This window comes from Cardiocondyla obscurior, linkage group LG26, assembly GCF_019399895.1.
Source record: "Cardiocondyla obscurior isolate alpha-2009 linkage group LG26, Cobs3.1, whole genome shotgun sequence".
NCBI classification, from domain to species: domain Eukaryota; kingdom Metazoa; phylum Arthropoda; class Insecta; order Hymenoptera; family Formicidae; genus Cardiocondyla; species Cardiocondyla obscurior.
In genome coordinates this window covers 1,639,647-1,659,024 of record NC_091889.1, presented here as the reverse complement: position 1 = coordinate 1,659,024, position 19,378 = coordinate 1,639,647, and the positions used below count along the sequence as shown (strand labels likewise).

Here is a 19,378-nt window from a genome sequence, read left to right as displayed (position 1 = left end):
TGTTCTTTTTTTAAATTTGTACTTACTATTTGATTTCCAATAACTCCTGCCCATACGTTAATAGACCATCGATATTGGAAGACCCCTTGTCTAACTACGTGCGGGTTCTCGTCCGACCAATATACGTGGTTTCTTGAATTAAACATGCCGTTTTGCGTAAACGTGCATTCGTCTGTCCATAGAATAATGTCCGGGAACGTAGCATCTTGCCGATATTGCGCGAGGAATCCTGGAAAAAATTGTGTTTATTAATTATGGCCTTACAATTAAATTATCCCGAATATAAAAAGTTAATACTAATACCGACCTTGACAAAAATAAATCCGTTGCTCAAAATCTCGGGGTAAAAGTTGTTGCACCCGCTGGTAATGGTACGGATGCAACAGATTATTTCGTAAAGTGCAATGCACTTCATATCGCGACATGTTTAATTCGTGCGCCGCACGACGAATACTTGTGTTTGGTTCATTATCAAACAATTCTAAAATTCGCTCTTCGTTGCGAACTTGACGACGTGCAGGTATATCTTTCTTTAAATGAACAAGGCAACCTGTTTCACGTAATTTATTTACAACTCGTTGAATCGTGCGTCTCGACGGATGACGACGTCCTGGATGACGCTCCGCGTAAATTTCTTCTGCACGTAATGCACATTCACCAGCTAATCCATACGCTATCACCATATCGGTGTAATCTTGCGGCGTGTACTGCATTGTCACAATTTATCTCAATGCCAAGACGATGCTGATGATCGACTATCCTTGAAAATATCGTGCTTGCAACTCTCAATAAAAAAATTGACTGTTAAAAAAAAGAGACGAATAAAAAAGTTGATATTAAAAAACATTAACAGTCAATTTTTTTATTGAGAGTTACAAGCACTGGGATAGTCGTCAGCATCGTCTTGGCATTGAGATAAATGTGACGTACGGTACACGCCTGTCACCGATGCGTATGGATGAAAGTTTACGCGGGCAGCGGACGTGAATCATCCGTCGAGACACGATTCAACGAGTTGTATGAAATTACGTGAAACAGGCGCGCGTTCATTTGCCTGCACGTCGTCAAGTTGGCGAGCGAACACGTTGTTTGATGAACCAAACACAAGTGCGTCGTGCGGCGCACGAACATGTCGCGCATTACTTTACGAAATAATCTGTTATCCGTACCATTACCAGCAGTGTAGCAACTTTTACCCCGGATTTGTTATTTTGTCAAGGTCATTATTTTATTCGAGTAATTTAATTGTAACCATAATTAATAAACCAATTTTTCCAGGTCCTCGCGGCAATATCGGCAAGATGCCGTTCCCGGACATTATATGAGACGAATGCGTTTACAAAACGGCATGTTTAATTCGAAACCGTATATTATCGGACGAAAACCGCACGAGCAAGGGGTCTTCCGTATCGATGGTCATAACGTATGGGCAGGAGACATCAAATCAAATAATATACAGAAGTTAAAAAGAACATTTTATATTATTATTAAATATTTTATTGATTATGGTCGATCCCTTTGCCCCACGCTTTGAACGATTGAGCGGTTCATCGAAAGTAACAATCTTATGACGACGTGCCGCTATAGGCAGCAAAAGCGACCTCATGTTTCCCGGCACCTCGTCTCGGCGGCCTGCGGATTTTAAATATAAAATTTCCGGACGTGGATATAGTCGACCAACGCTCGATACCAGACCGTTCCATTATTTTATTTGAGAACATGCAGTCGAAAAATTCAGGAATAAAACAGAAGGATGCGCGAAGCAATATTGGCATTTCAGAAATAGATCGGGACATGGTGCATGCGTCGTATACGGAAGAACTATTTCAGCAAGGAAGGCCACTTTGCAATTATATGATCGCGAATGAAAAAGTGGATTAGACCCAAAGTTACCACTTTAAAAAAAAACGCGCTATATCTACCTAGTTGAAATGATAGCACATAAATAGACGAATGCGCCCGCGATCATATTATACTCGCCAAAAATTGTTATTCAGCTATTGGCACTAATGTATTATGCTATTCTTATTTCATTGTGCTAATTGCGCGCTGTTGGCTCAACAATTTTTCTTACCGGATGATCGCGAGACCTTCGCTTATTTTCGCCGTGTTCAGATGATTCTTCCCGCTCGCCACCACCGCTGTAATCGCGCTGACTCCGCTTGTATGATGGCGTCTGTCTGCTCGCTCAAATCGTGTCTTCCTTACGTGTACTTACGTGTATTATATTTTAATTTTTCTCGAAAATGATAAAGAATTTTGAAAATTGTTCAGGACTTTTCGTCACCGTTTTTATGTCCCTACCAAAATTGAATCATATCAGACACCCTGTATATGTATAATATGTTTTCAAAGATATTTAGTAAGCAAAATATTTTTTACAGAGCTATTGAAATTATTCAAGATACGTATAGTGTAATACTTCTTTCTTTATTTATATATTTTGCTATACTTTTCGCTTTTTACGGATTTCGACTGATTAGCGTAAGTATTAGAGTCTGAATACCTGTTTTTATAAATAAATTTTTGATAATTAATACGCTGTTATACAAGTATATTCTTAATTATTTCTGATTTAAAGAATATTAATTCTTAGCAATCTAACAAATTAATAATAATTATGTCTGTTTTATTTATTTCATAAATTAATTAGCTATTCGATGAAGAAAATAATATGTCATTCATTCATTTAATCTATTTTTTATTATCTGTTTTAAATATTTTTATACATATGTGTCTATATTGCATTCTCGGCGAAATTCTAGTAGCCCAGGTTAGTCATGTGTTGTCGTTGTTTGCGGGCGTGTGTGTGTGTTTTGTATTAAGTGTACAAATAAATTTTCACCGTTTTTTATAAAAAATTGGACATTTGTTACAAAAAAACGATACCTGTGTTTTAATCAAAGTATCGTCCGTCGTTTGACACTACTTTTTGCCGTCTTTCAGGCAGCATACGGACACCGCGTCGGAAGAATTCTTCACTTTTTGAGTTTATTCACGAATCGATCCAACTTTTCGTATCTTTATATGATGTGAAGTGCTGTTCAGACAAGCCATGCGTCGTCGATTGAAACAAAAGGAAATCAGATGTAGCAATATCTGGCGAATATGGCAAGTGGGATAAAACTTCCCAATTAAGTGTTTGCAGATAAGTCTTGACAGGCGTCAGTTCATGTGGAACCCAATGTCCTTATTTCTGAATCATTACCAATGATTTCAACCAATGTGAAACTGCTTGTTGAGTTACTTTTAATGTAAGTGCAAGTTCTTCTTGCGTTTGGCACGAATCTTTATTCAGTAATTCTTTCAATTTCGCGTCGTCGTACACTTTCGGTCTTCCGCTACGTTCTTTGTCTTCGATGTTAAAATCACCGTTCTTGAACTTCTGAAACCACTCACAAAAACTTCTTTCATTTAAGGCAGCCTCACAATATGCTTCTATAAGCAATTGATGCGCCTAAGTTGCAGATTGCTTCAAATTGAAGAAACAAATTAATAGTTCCCGCAAATGACGCTTATTTGGTTCAAAACTTGACATTTTTGCACACGAAAGAATATACTATTCTGATAAAAATTAATTAATATGTATGTCAAGGTTAACTTGTTAATAGATGTTTAATCTTACGACAACGACGTTTTAAATAACAATTTTAACCGTAACTTACTGGTGGCGCCAACTTTGATCAAACGGTGGAAACTTATTTGTACACCTAATATACAGGATGTCCCAAATCAGTGGACTGACTCAAAAATTTTAGGTAGAACTCGCCGAAATAAGACAAAAAAGTCCTTTACGGTTTTCAAAAATTTTCAGTAGTTTTCGAGAAAAAAATTAATTAATTTACGCGTGAGAACGACAAGGAAGCGCGGGATTAAGCGAGAGCGCGATGGACAGCAGGCGGAGTCAACGGGCGGAACCAGCTTGCGGTTAGCTGCGAGCAAGTCGAGTTGGCAACACGCGAGTAAGGCGAGGCAATAACACACGATCGAAGTGAAGCGATTTCTTTCTCGCGTGCAAGACTTGCGAAATGAAATTATTACGCGCAAGTACAATCAATTTCAGAATTATTTTTTATTAATTTTTAATATGGAAACGCTATAATTGTAACACTACCTTGTAATGAGGTAGATAGCTCAGTGCATTTTTTTTAAAGTGGTGTCCCCAAAAGGCCTAATCCACTTTACACTACAACTCAACGCAACAATTGTTTGAAGTACCGCCCTTGTGCTTGTAAGCACATTTCGGCTCTCCGAACAATTTGTTGCGCTTGCCCTGTGTGCCATATCGGGCGTAATTGTAGTAAAGGCTGTTACAATGGCATCACAGACCTCGTGCTCGCTACGATCACGCACATTTTCAATCTGTGCTTTAATATGTCTTCAAATAAAGTAATCCAAGCACGTTCAGATCTGGGGAACGTGCTGGCCATGTGATCGGCCTCCCTCGCCCTATCCACCTATCGGGAAACATATTATTTAAAGCGTTACGCGCGCGACACGAGAAATGTGGAAGAACTCTTCGTTGAAAGATTATCCGTCTTGTTGGAAGATCATTTTTTGTCTTAAGTTCAACGATAATTCTTCTAAAAATCCCGGTAAATCATTAATTAAAAATTCCGCCTACAAATCTCTGTTTAAACGCGGAGGGAGGAAGTAGGGTCTTATCTAAACACGCAAATTCAAAATTTATAATTTTACCAATACTTTAAAACAAGTTTTTACGTAAGTAGAAATACTTACAACTCTGCTTCCTACTATGCCTGTTCACACGTTGATTTTCCACCGGAATTGGAAGGCGCCCGCGTGAACAGCATGAGGGTTTTGATGACGCCAAAGCACAACATTTTTTGAGTTAAATACACCATTAAGTGTAAAAAGCGCCTAATCCGTCCATAAAATTAGGCCAGGGAACAGTACATTTTGTTGGCATTGAGCAAGAAAACCTATGATAATAATGTATTACTTTTATTTATAATTATCGTGTATTAGATATCGTAGTTTGAAGAAAATGCAAATACCTTGAAAAAAGTTTATTCGGTCTATTGCCTCGCGAGGAAGCAATTGTTGCACCCGTTGATAGTGAAACGGGTGCAACCCATCTTCTTTAATAATTCGATGTACCACCGATCTTGGAACACCAACGATATTCGCTACGCGGCGGATACTGTTTGACAGATCTTCGTCGAAGGCTTCCAACACTTGATCGTTACAATCAAAATTTATTCTAATACCGCGATCTACTTGTAGACGATTCCTTTGGTCTATTGCTAGGAATCCCGATTTGCGAGCACGACGCAAACATCTCATAATTGTTCTTGCAGACGGATGCACACGGTTCGGAAATCTTGCCGCGTAAATTCGAGCTGCGCGTTTTGCATTTTCGCCAGCTATTCCGTAACACACAATCATTTCTGTGTATTCCGTCGTTGTAAAATCCATGATGGATCACAAGAGTACATAAACTCAGTGTGTCGACACGCCTAAGTAACAATCTACGACAAACAATAATTGAAAATCGAAAAGATTCCGTTGCTTAGCAATAAAAATTTTTTCATTTTTTGTTTTTCGTGGATTGTTGCTTCGGCGTGTAGAGATACTGAGTGATCAATTTGATCATGACGATCAAATATTGAAAGCCTTCGACGGGTGCAACAATTGCTTCCATGCGAGGCAATACAGCGAGTGAACTTTTGTCAATAAGGAATTTGCATTTTCTTCAAACTACGGTATGTAATACAAAATAATTATAAATAAAACTTTTGAATTTCTTGCTTAAAGCCGGTGAAATGAGCTGTTCCCCGCGCTATTTTTTTGGACAGACGAGGCACTTTTCACACTAAATAATGTGTTTAATTTAAAAAACTTTGTACACTGGCATCATGAAAATCCATATGCTGTTTGCGCGGGCACCTTCCAGCTCTTTGTATTTCTATTGCGTAAAAACTCATGTAATAAGTATAAATAAAATTTTTTTATTTTGTTTTTTCTCCCTCCGCGCCTTAACGGAGATTTATACGCAGAAATTTGCTCCTCCGCATTTCTCGCGTCGCGCGCAAAACGTATTACTAAATGATATGTTCCCCGATAGGTGGATAGGGTGAGGGGAGCCGTCGCACGACAGCACGATCTCCGTATCTGAACATGCAACATTATTTAATTTGGGGGCATGTTCAAGCATAGATAAAAAAAAAAGCACTGAGCTATCTACCTCATTACAAGGTAATGTGGAAACGATAGCGTTTCCCTATTTGTTAATAAAAATTAATTTCGTATTTAATTGTACTCGCGCTTAATAGATTTATTTTGCTCGTTTTGCACGCGCGTAATTGCTTCACTTCGCTCATGTTGTCGCCTCGCCTTGTTCGTACGTTGTCTACTCGTCTCGCTTGCCGCGCGTTGGCTCTGCCCGCTGTCTATCGCGCTCTCGCTCAAACCCGCGCTTCCTTGTCGCTCTCACGCGTAGAGTAATTAGTTTTTTTCTTGAAAACTACTGAAAATTTTAAAAAACCATAAAGGATTTTTTGTCTTATTTCGGTGAGTTCTACCTAAAATTTTCGGGTCAGTCTACTGATCTGGGACACCCTGTATATACCTACTTTCTTACGTAATATTATTCAAGCGTAAAATAACATATACAGGGTGTCTTAGACATAACAAAGGATACTGGGAAGATAGATAAAATTGATTGAGACAAGTAGAAAAGTCCTGTACCATTTTGCAAAATGCTCAATTGTTATTGAGAAAAAAATTAAAATGTATAAATTGTATAGACATAAGAGTGACAAGGAAGCTGCACGTGAGTAAGCGCGACAGGCGACGGCGCCATTCCTTGCCATTCGCCTGTTGCGCTTACTCACGTGCAGCTTTCTTGTCGCTCTTACGCCTATCAAGAGGCACGATAGTGCCTCGCGCCAAGTATAGGCGCAGCGCACTACCGTGCCTCTTATACGCGAATCGAAGTTTTGAGAAATCCATACATGTTCGGATCTCAATAACTGCTGAACCAATCGCTTTTTAAATAGGTCCATCGTGTAGATTAAGGTCGATTTATATAATAAAAGTGTTTTTATTTTTTTGTTTAATTAACTACAAACTGAGATATCGTAATTTAATTTTCTTTTATAAGAGTAAAATAATTAAGAATCTCCGTTTTACTTTCCGGCACAAATTTTGTCCTTTTCATTTTTGCGCTGTTAGATGGTGCGGATAATTTATCGATCGACTCATTATCAGTTTATTGACATGTCACTGACGTTTGAGGTTATTAGTGATATAAAAAAGCGCCAAGTATAAGCGCGCGAAATTAAAATTACTATAAAATGAATAAAATCACCCCCAAAACTAGACCCCCCCAAAAAAACATAAAATATTTATTGTAATATTGAATTCGCGTAATTCTCAATCCCCCCAAAATTACCTTTTTTTAAAAAAAAGTATAAAAAAAGCGCCAAGTGCGAGAAATTAAAATTACTACAAAATAAATAAAATTACAATCAAAACTAGACCCCCTAAAAAGAAATAAAATGTTTACTGTAATATTGAATCGCGTAATTCTCATCCCCCCAAAATTACCTTTTTTTAAAATAATTTTATTTAACAAAATTGCATGCATGAACCAATAAGTAAGCAAAAGGTATCAATAATTTAATACAGAATTTTATAAAGAACCATACTTAGAAAGCGATTGGTTGAATTATTGTTGAAATCCGAAAATCACAATACAACAGATTAAAAGACATGGCGTAATAACACGGTCAATTTGGCTGTATGCATACATAACGGCGTAGTACTCTGTAACACTCGTATTAAAATTCACATTTTTATTCAAGGAGAGAAACAATAATTTTTTTTTCAAAAAATAAGAATTTGTTTAAAGCATTTGATTCTATGTATAAGAATAAAAAAAATGTAAAAAACATTTTTTATTATCAATTGTTATAAACAATTAAAATTATATATAAAATGTAAAAACTACGACGGCTGATGATCTTGTCATTAAAAATACAGAAACTTTTGTATATACCATTTTTTCGGTATCTGTAATAGTTTCCGAGATATAAAAATTTCCTGAATTTGAATCTCTCAGTTCAACTTTCTCTCTTATGAAACAAGGGAACCACAAATTAAATCATATAAAAATGTAAATAAAATATAAAGCAACATAACCAGCAGAAAAAACTATATAGCCGTATTCATCTCTCTCTGTAGAAACAGAATATATAAAAATAATCACACCATTATTAAAAAATGTTATATATATAACTTAAGATAATATATAACTTTTGATAATATACCATAAACAATATTAATTATAATTTTTTTTGAGAAACTTAAGACCTACAGGGTGAATTTTAATGGTTGTACCAGCCTTTTACCGTACGAGCTAATTACCGACTGGAACTTTGATTACCGATTTTCTCAATAGATCGCGGCGCTATAGAACTCGATCGCGCGTATAAGCAAGTTAAACATTTTTATTTAATATAAATATTATTAATAATATTTGTGGCTTTAAAAGTGGACTTCCACACCACCTTTAAAATGCCACTTTTGGCGCGTTAAGTTTTTTTAAAGTGGACTTTCGCCTGTAGCCATATCGTACCACATATCGTCCTATTTCCGACGGAAAAGCTAAACAGATATATTGAGTCATATTGCGTAAAAGTACATGCGAATGAAAATTTTCATCGGCATGCAATCGTGCGCAACATGTCTGCAATATATCCGTTTAAAACTTTATTTAAGTAAATGCTCAAAATGAGCCCCCTCTATCAGCTCACAAAATACCGCCTTTTTCAATAATGCGCTACGTACCCGGCGTAGGATCTGCGGACTTATTACGCGGCAAGCTCGCACAATCCTGTCTTTCAAATCATCTACGCTTGCAGGTCGCGTAGCGTAAACCTCTTGTTTAACGTGACCCCACAGAAAGAAGTCTAGCGGTGTTAGGTCTGGTGAACGCGGCGGTTATTCGTGAGGACCATGAAGACCGATCCAACGATTACCAAATTTTCTGTTCAACAAGGCTCTTGTTTTAATGGCCGTGTGCGCAGGATGGCCATCCTGTTGGAACCACATATTTCTACGTGATTCCAAAGGCACATCGTCCAATAAATTTCCAAGATCTCGTCTAAGAAATCTTCGGTATTGTTGGCCATCGATCTTCCCATCGATGAAATATGGTCCAACGATGTGGTCCCCAAGAATACCCGCCCAAACATTCACAGACCACCGAACTCGTGAATGCGCTTGCTGCATCCAATAGGGATTCTCGGTGGTCCAATAATGTAAATTGTGGCGGTTAACCACACCATTATTATGAAAAATACATTCGTCCGAAAACAGAATGTATTTTGCAAAATGATAGTTTTCTTCACTTGCATTAAGGAACCATCGACAATACCGCAATCTGCGAACGTCATCGTTAACATGGAGTTCTTGAGTAAGGCAGATTTTATAAGGATGGAAGTGACTCGATTTTAAAGCTTTATATACCGTCGCCTGACTCACTCCTTGGTTTCGAGCTACGGTCCTCGTACTGATGGTCGGATTATTCCGAACCATTTCTCGAATTTGAGCCGTGTTTATATGCCGTGTTCGGCCTATAAAAAATATGAAAATAATGTAAAGCTATAAATTTATTTTAGCAAAAGTTTTTTAATTAAATATGTTATACCTGCAGGCTTAATATGACGAAATTGTCCGTAACGTCGAAGCCTCGCCGCCAGCCTTGGAAAAATTTGTCGGTACGGCTATTTGCGCTACGGGTACCGCTGAGAATACATTCTCGCGGCTGCGCTCGGATTTTCGTGACATAGTATGAACATTGAAAGCATGTCATACATCTCACTATTAGTAAAATTATGAGCCATGGTTATCTGATGTGCTCAATATCGAAGCGAGGCAACGACTGAATAATAAAAAAATTATAGTTTGTTACTGTTTTACTTTCGCGTTTGTTTCTTAACGCGGGTGTCTTTTAACAAACAAATGCTTGTTACTGAATTATTTTTTTTTTTATTCAATATTACTCTTTTATTTTTTCTTCTCCTTTTTTTTCTATTTTAAAGATTTGGTTTCGCAGCGCCAAGTTTTTTTTTTTTTTTCTTTACATTACCATGTTATATACCATGTTATATCATTTCGGGGCGAACCTAGGTCTACGTTTGTACTGTTTTACATGGATTTGTAATGTTAACGTTATATTATCAGGGCGAACCTAGGTCTACGTTTATACGGTTCCATATGGGTTTGTATTGTTTAAATATTTTTTTAGCTTCTTCAAGTTCTTGGCGTAATTATTTGATCTCATTAGTTTTATAAAGTATATTTGATATTAAAATACACATTTTATGTTCTATTTTTGAGGAATCGTTCTTGAGGGGGTTTACTGTTAGAGGTTTTTTTTTTTTTTTTTTTATTATTTTCTAGTTTTTTTTCAAGTTTTTTAAAGAATATTTAATATTAAAGTACACATTTTATGTTTTACATAGGGGGATTATAATTTTGGTGTATTATTTTAAGAGAAGTCTTTTTTGGGGGTTTAAAATAATTTTTTGAGAGTGCTTTTCGCGCGTCTATACTTGGCGCTTTCTTATACCTTTTTTTTAAAAAGGTAATACAATTTATACATTTTGTTGAGATTTTGCATTCGTGGCTGAGAAGTTTTCCGGAGATGAATATAAGCACACACAGTGTAAACCAGCAATCTTAATAAATCGTATATTTATTATATAAACTGTATTACAATTTTGATCTTTACAAGGCTAGTGCTCTTATGCTACTGAACTCGCATTGTTCGTATTGCGGAACTTTGAAACACTTGAGCTTGCATTTTTCTTATCTGCCCTATTCTTATGTATTATCCTTTCTTTGCACATTTGTCACTTCTGCACGTACTGTTGTTATTAAATAATTATTGTTGCCATCCAACACATTTTAATTTTTTTCTCAATAACGGTTGAAAATTTTGCAAAATGGTACAGGACTTTTCTACTTGTCTCAATCAATTCTATTTATCTTCTCAGTATCCTTTGTTATGTCTGGGACATTCTGTATAATAAGTAATATTTAACAATATTTTGAATATTTTTAAGTGTAATAAAATATACTATGCGGCATATAGTAATAAATGGTACACCATGAATCCAAAAGTTGCAGAGGACTTATTGCTCATAATGACAAGAGGTTCTAAACCAATCTATCTCACCGTCGGAAAAGTGTGTCCCGTTACAATGGCTACTTTTTGCAGTGTAAGATATTTGTTTGATTGGTTCAGTAAATTACGTATAAATATCATATATTAATATTTAAATTTTATTAAAATTTACTATACTATTATATTTCAAGTAAAGTTAAAATGTTTTATTCAATTTATAAATAGAATTTTAAACTTTATTAATATTTTAATTATTAAGTTTTCTTTATTAAACATATATAAAAAATCTGTTTTTAGTTAATAAAAACATCCCTTGGTTATATTTCCGTTTTGCATACGGCGAGAAGATAATACAAAAATTAAAAAAGTATTAAATTTTTTCTAATATTATTCAATTTTTAATAGATTACAATAGGAATGTGTCGATGTCATTTGCACATAAATATACCATAACATTTTATTCAAATAGAATATTTAGAATTTTGTTATTAAATAATGATTTTGTTAAAAATATATGTCAAATAATGTAATAATGACATTAGAGATGGAGAGGAAATATCCATATTTAATAAAAAAAAATGCTCTTAATTATTTCTTGCAAAAATATCGTAATAAACAAATTATATTTATTTAAACAAATTAAATTATTTATGTGTTAAAAAAGTATATGATTTATCTTTAAATAAATTATGTAATTTTCCTTACAAGTCTCTTTTTATATTCCAAAGCTAATTTATTGATTTGATTCATTATCCAAGAATAATAATAACAAATTGCAGATTACAGATTATTACAGTAACTATTATTACCGGATGTATATTATTAAACTGTTATGTATTGTGACGTGGCGGCTTTCGCTGCTTCGTCGTAGCTCTCCGCGGCCGTCACAAAGGCGCAGCGGCGCTGGACGAATCGCGATAGCGAGGAGAGCAAAAAAGGGTCGCGGAAATCTCCGGAGGATATATCATTATTTTCTCGAGGCGGTAATTAACGATCGCGTTGGTGGATTTTGTTGCTATTGTATGTTGTCGAAATTACGGACCGTCCTTGCCGGGGGAGGAGCGAAAGGAGCGGATCATCATACGCGGAGGCGCCAACGTTCGGACTAGAAGATGACCGGATACGGGCTCGGGATGGGAGGCCACCCATTTCGAGAGCCTTGGAGAAAGCCAGCCGCCTACGCATCTCGGCGCCGAAAGTAACCTGCGGGGAAATTAACGCAACCGCGGACTATCCGAAGCTCGCGCCAACCTGTTAGTACCGATAGGGCTCTGTGAGGGCAGCGGTTCCCGCGGGAAGTCGGCAGCGTAGCGCGCGGAAAAATCCGCGAGACGCGAGAGTAGGGATACGCCGGGCCTCGTGCCGAAAATTCGCGCGGTCCCCGCTCTCTTCCGTATAGACACGCGAGCCACGCGGACGGCGAGACGGTGACGAAAGGCAAGCGAGCGACAGAGAGAGAGAGCAGGGATCGTGCGAGGCCCCGGCGAATTTTATTCGGTGAGATCTTCCACCCGCATTGCGGAAATATTATTTTGTAAAGCCCTCCGCTTCCCGGGGAGACCGTCGCGGACTCAGACGATACCCAGCCACGTAGAACGGGCACGCGGGTCCGATAGATCATTTGGTGGATCCTTGTCGCGAGGCAAGGACTTAACGTTAGAAAGTGGCAGCCGACGTGCGTCTGAAGGCCGATGGCTGGATCCCGCGGGAAACAACGGGGCGAATAGCGTGCGTTTATTAATTGCATCTTTTGTGAAGTTCTCGTGAGTTGCGTCTTCACGGAGAGCCCTCGGCAGCGGCCGAGGCCGGGAAAGAGATCTCGCGATCTTGTTAACGACAGGCGTCCGTACGCGAAGATTCTTTGGTGTTGTAACGTCTCGCGAAAACACGCCGCGTGCACGGGAGGCGCGTGGCCGGCACTACAACAATCAGGGCCGACGCGATAGTTGCGAGATCTAAATGAATTAATTGTTAGCGATTTTGTATGGTTAATTTGACGACACGATCGAGGTAATTTCACGGCGCTCGATCACGTTCGTTCTTTTCTTTTCGTTATTCTATATAATTTTTTTTTATTATTATTTTATATTCCGTAATAAACGACTTAATTGTTCATTCGATTTTTGGGTGTCGCGTAAAACTTATTTTGTGTCGTCTTTTCCGTCCGTCCGCTATATCCCGCCCCTCTCCGTTCAGATGAGCTAGCCCCCGCGCGTGACGGCGGTTCGAGTTCCTTGTTATTTGTCAGGGAAACGATAATTAATTCGTGAGAAGAATCGGCACGGCTGAGCCCGTGCCTGGCGCCCAAAACGGTATCGTTGTAGGATTCCACCGTCCCGCGCCGGGACACGGCTGAGGAGCCGCGACCCCTCCTCCCTCCCTACCCTTCGTGTCACGACGGTGCACGGATTTTCCGTCCGTGCCCTGCCGTCTCTTTTTGATCACGGCTTTTTTCCGCGAGGAGGAAAGCCAAGTATAATAATACGTGACAGTATATAATTTATTTTGATTGCAGTTTTAAAATTTAATCGATAATAGTAGCATAGGAAAATAACAGGTACATACACCACTGTATTTTTTTTTTTTTTTTACTACTTATCTGTTATTTAATTTTTTACCTTTTATTGAAGTGACGGAAAGTTTGAATGAAGGTGCAGAATATTTAATATACTTACGTTGTTATAAATTAATCGTTTATCTCTCTCGAAAATTATTTAGATTATGCACAAAAAATATATTTTCTAAATAAATGGCAATATTGACTCATGAAAGAGGATCAGATATCAGTCTCACGACAACATTCGACATAAAAAGTTCTAAATATAATGGATACTGAGGTGTTTATTTTCATTATAACTGTAATTGAGAAAAACTCAATATAAATATTTTTACTAAAATTTGTGCAACAATATTAAAAATTGGTAAATCATTAATTAAAATTTAAATAATTATAAATTATTATTTTTTACAATAGTATTTTGTATTAACTTTATTAATTATTAAAATAAATTATTGTTGTAACTCGAGCCCCTAGGATCAAGTGATTGACACATGGTGTGTCGAATTAATAAAAATTCGAAGCTCAGCGGATTGACAAACCGTATGAAATCTGTTGAACCTATGGTAACTTCCAGTCTGCATTTTCGTCACACTGCGATATCAGCAGAAGAAAATAGGCCGGTCATCTCCTTCCGCAAAATTGCCAACTATTGACAAATAGCCGGCAATATAATACACGAGCACCCGAGCTCGTGCAAGTTAGTAAGTTACTATTAAGCGGCACGTAACTATAATCGCGACAAACATCTGTCACGCGACGCAAAGAAAAACCAAGCAAATAAACAACGTAAATTTATAACCGATAAAAGTTGACTTTATTTCTCTCTATACCATACAAATCGGACAGTCACGAAGGACGGACCCTGTGCATCCGGCTACGGTGCACCAATTTGATGACAGCGTTGGAATCCATCCCCCGGACACGTGGCAACTCCAGTTGCCGCCTCAATTAATCCACTTGCCGGTGGTGAGGATATTGTACAGTTATTGACAGAAAGGTTGCAACACTTGAAGTTAGAGACAAGATTTTAAAAATAGAAATTCTATGCAAACCACTGCATTTGCTCATGCGGCGCTTCATACATACAAAAAAAAACTTGTCACGTATAAAGTGCCGCATGAGCGAATGCAGCGGTTTGCATCGCATTTCTATTTCTAAAATCGTGTCCCTAACTTCAAGTGTTGCAACCATTCTGTCAATAACTGTACACCTGAAACAAAAAACCAATATTTAATATCATGACTGTTGAAAAATAACTTTATATTAAAATATTATTCAAACTGAGTGTGCTATATTGTAATATAATATTAAGTAAATAAAACGTGCTTCGGATTCAAGAAGAGTGTAATGAACCGTTAGAACAAAAGATATAGATTCAAATGAATCATAAGTACGTGCTTGAAAGAAATAGTATCCCTAGATTAAGAGACAAAGAAACGAGAGGGCCAACGGGCCACGAAATAAACCGGAGCGCCTTAGATGCATTCAAGCAGCCACTCAGTGAACATCAGTGTATCTCATTTATTAATTATATGTTATATTAAATCAAACAGTTTAATCGTTTATTTACTTCAATTTATTCATCCAACTCTACAATGACAAAAGAAGTCAAGCGTGTGCCACTCGAAACGCAGTTCGAGCACTGACCAGCGCTACTACGCTTCTCTGGTGACAACAACCAAGCGCTCAAATAGCACACGACGACCCAGCCAAAGCAATCCGCAGCTCGCAACGTAAGCAGAAGAAGCGATAAGGGATACCGACAGAAAATTAAAGACTCAGCATGCGTTACATAGCATAATGTAAGTCTGTATTATATTATAAATCGTACACTTTGCACTAACTAAAAGCGAGGAAATAAGCGAGCGGAAAATTTGTTGTCGCGATTCCGGCCTGAGAGCCAATAACCTGACTTCTTGCCGTCCTTTCAAACAAGCAGACGCCGCATCAGTAGATGTGTATAGGCGGGTTCTGGACAAGTTTGTATTAGTGTGTCTGTGTGACCTAGGGTGTTGAAAATTTATGCATTATTAATTTACTTATATTTTAAACTCTAAGAATTCCGTAACATAACTGCTGCTAGGCTGATTATTTATATTCCGTGCTTTATCTGGTCCTGCTAGGGACCAGTAAAACAATATCGAATTCTTAGAAGCCCGGGACTCCCGTAACTCTATGCCTGCGTCAACTAAAAATTAACAAAAGAACAAAAGCATCGAGAACTCAGTCTAGCAATGGCTATGATTTTTTCCGTCAGTCGCTTTCTGGCACCCGTTCTAGCAGGACGATTAATTAGACGATTACTCTGTTATTCTCTACAATATTGCATTAGCATATGTAATCGCGCATTTCAAGAACCTTTAAATCGTGTGAGCCACGAACTCTCAAATTACTTTTTAACTTAGCCGCGTGCAATCGTGTGCATTGTATTATTAAACATTATAAATTGTGTGATGTGCAAACATTGAATAAAGATTGTGAAAGTTCAAGTGCATTCTTTAAATCAACCTGTTCTCAGCGCTAGAACAAATTTCGCGTTCGTGCCAAACTACAAAAATTTTCAAACATAAGGCGAGGGGTAATGACGTCACGCGGGGAAGGGTGTTTTTCCTAAAATCGCCCTCTCGTCGGCGATTCTTGGAACTAAATGTTTATAAAAATGACATCAATATAAAATTTAAAGAAAAAATTGATAATTGATATTCTCCACTTGTTGCGGATTACGCGTGATTTCTGTCTGAGTAGACGGGACAGCGCGGTTTTTCTGCGTTAGGCACGAGATTCGCACGAGACGGCCGGAAGGCGACACGTACCGACACAGCAAATGAAATGGTTTCGCTTCGACGCGGCTCGCTGACAAGGAAGGTTAGGCAACCCGGAAATTCAAAAAAATATGAAACTTTGTGTGCATGTAGAGTAGTTCATCCGAAACACAAAACTGTTTTTTGTTTGTGCTAAATTTCACTTTAAAGGGGTGAAACCACCCCTTACAAATAGAAGGGTTATTTGCTTTTTTCGATATAACTCGAAAACTTTTTAAGATATCAAAAAAAGTTTTATACAAAAGTTTTACAGTAAAAACAACTATATTTTACTGCAGTAACAGAATTAGATAAAAAAAATTTTTTAACAAAATTGTTTTTAAAATTACAAAAAACAAATTTTTTTTTAAATTCTATTATTGCAGTTAAACAGAGGTGTTTCTACCATAAAACTTTTGTATAAAACTTTTTTTGATATCTTCAATAGTTTCTGAGTTGTACGGAGGAAAGTGAAAAACCTCTACATATAAAAATACTTTATTTCGGTAAGAATTATTTTTGAGCCGCAGCTAAGAAATTTTTAATTTATTTGTTACTCTATATGCGTAAAGCTTCTCATTATAAGAACAATTTAATCAGGTTAATATGCTCAATAATAAAAATAAGATTTCCACCAAAAACAGTGAGAAAATCTTTGAATATTCAACATTGTAAAACTTTGTGTGCAATAATTCATCGTTAATATAAAACTTTTGTTTGTGCTTCAATTCGAGTGACTGATTATGAAACTGAAAGTAAATGTGAAATTTTGATCCTTTTTTCGGCGGGTCGAGTGAAGGTAGGAGACACGAATGGGGGAGAAGGAATCGGACAATCGCTAAGCGACGAAAAAGCTGGGGCAGAGTCGATGCTATTAGGCGTGGATTGCTTCTAAGAGCGCGCTCTTATTCGCTCGGTTATAAAAATTCGTATCAATGTTAAGATCGCGAATTCGACAAATTGATACCACAATTTTCTAATTATATTCTTAATGTCTACCTACACCCGAGATTTTCCGCTTTTCGCGGGACACCCTGTATATTGTTACACCGCAATAACAATTTATTAAAAAAAAAATGATTTCTCTGTGTGCATAGTATTATAAAGAAAAAATATTATCAAGTTCAAAACAGGACTCGAACCGGCGCTCATACGGTTGTCAAGTTAGCAGACCCGCTGTTAACCGTTGCGCTACACCGATAACTTAATAGTTTAGGCAAAGTTACTGGTACTTGTATGGCAATAGTACTACCATTTGAACATTTGCAAGAAATATGTGTAATAATCACAGCTAGATTACTGAAAGATTGACTATTATAGATGTCAAATTCATGTATTTAATGTAAATGTTGAAATCAGTGATGCGATATGGGACGGAATTTTCGCGCCTGCGCGTTAGTAATACGCGGGATTCTAGTGACGTGATGGCACTAGTGACTAGGGTGTTAATGACGCGGCGCCAAACTCATCGTGGGAGGTTATTTGATAATTTCATTAGGTACGTATATTTATTTTTACGCATGCATGATGGACTTGACTAATAAAGGAGCAATTAAAAAGCGTAAAGTTAGAGATTTTCAAGCTTCCTGGTTAGATGATAGTAAGTTTAAAGGATGGATAGCTCCTCATCCTTCAGAAAATAGAGCGCTTTGCATGGCTTGTAACAAAAGTATTAATTGCCGTAAATCTAATTTAGTTAAACATTCACACTCGGTCAGACATGTCAAAAAAGTTAATTTAGCAGATTATACAGCCATCGATAATAACAATACTTTGCCACATAAAGATAGCGTCAAACGTGCCGAAATAAAATTAGCAGCCTTTTTTGCGGATAATAACGTAGTTTTTCCGTCGTTGATCATTTAGTACCGTTATTAAAAGATATTAGCATAGATTCTAAAATAGTGCAAGATCTTTCACTTGCTCGAGACAAGTGTTTACATATTGTAAAAAATATTTTAGCCAAACGCGAAATTGAAAAAATTGTTGATGTTTTAAAAACATGTAAATTTTCTATTTTAGTAGATGAAAGTAGATATTTCGAACGTTAAAGTAATGTGTATTTTTATTAGATACGTATCACCTTTAAACAAAAAAGTTAGTACTCAATTATTAGATTTATTACCATTAGACGCGACAGATTGTTTGTCCGGGAAAATGTTTGAATCATTAAAAAATTTATTAGAAGAAAAAGAAATTTCTATAAAAAACATTGTCGGTTTGGCATGCGACAATGCAGCCGTTATGGTAGGATGCAACAATTCTTTTATGAATCGTTTAAAATTAGAAGTTCCGGGATTAATAACGTTAAATTGTATTGGTTATTCGTCCGCACTTATAGCTAGTAAAGCTTGTGAAAAATTACCTTCTTCGTGTGAAACTTTAATTAGAGGAGTGGTCACTTATATCTCGGGCAGTGCGAAGAGATGCGCAATTTTAATAGAATTTCAAGACTTTTTTAATGTTGATCGTCATAAAATATTAAAACTTGCAAATACAAGATGGCTTAGCTTTCATAAATGTGTTGTTAGACTTATTGAAAATTGGGAAGTTTTAAAAAGTTATTTTACTTTAGCTACACTGTAAAAAATATCTGAATATTAAGACAATAAAAGTATCCGAATTTTAAGATTTGATGTTTGAAAATAAATTTAAGACAATTCTGTTTTAATAATTAAAGATTTTTTCTGAAAATTTAAAAAAATGGCACGTTGTCTAAAATATTTACAGTTGGTGTCTAAAAAATTAGACACTGTAAAAATTTTCTTAAAATTTAGACAACAATAGTGTTTGAATTTTCAGATTTAATGTCTGAATTTTCAGATTTGAGTGTCTAAAAGTAAATTTAAGACAATTTTG

The 19,378-nt window shown here is 36.7% G+C and overlaps 1 protein-coding gene across 1 annotated transcript in view; it reads left to right on the top strand.

Moving 5' to 3' along the window:
• LOC139111898 (odorant receptor 4-like) overlaps nt 1–11,685 on the top strand; it is a 71,858-nt gene extending 60,173 nt beyond the window's left edge. Inside the window, exons 4-7 of the mRNA XM_070672494.1 lie at nt 2,385–2,484; nt 2,654–2,773; nt 11,097–11,252; nt 11,456–11,685. Coding sequence (XP_070528595.1) covers nt 2,385–2,484; nt 2,654–2,773; nt 11,097–11,252; nt 11,456–11,509 — 430 coding nt within the window. The 3' untranslated portion in view covers nt 11,510–11,685. The remainder of the gene's footprint in view (nt 1–2,384; nt 2,485–2,653; nt 2,774–11,096; nt 11,253–11,455) is intronic.
• The last annotated feature ends 7,693 nt before the right edge of the window (nt 11,686–19,378 follow it).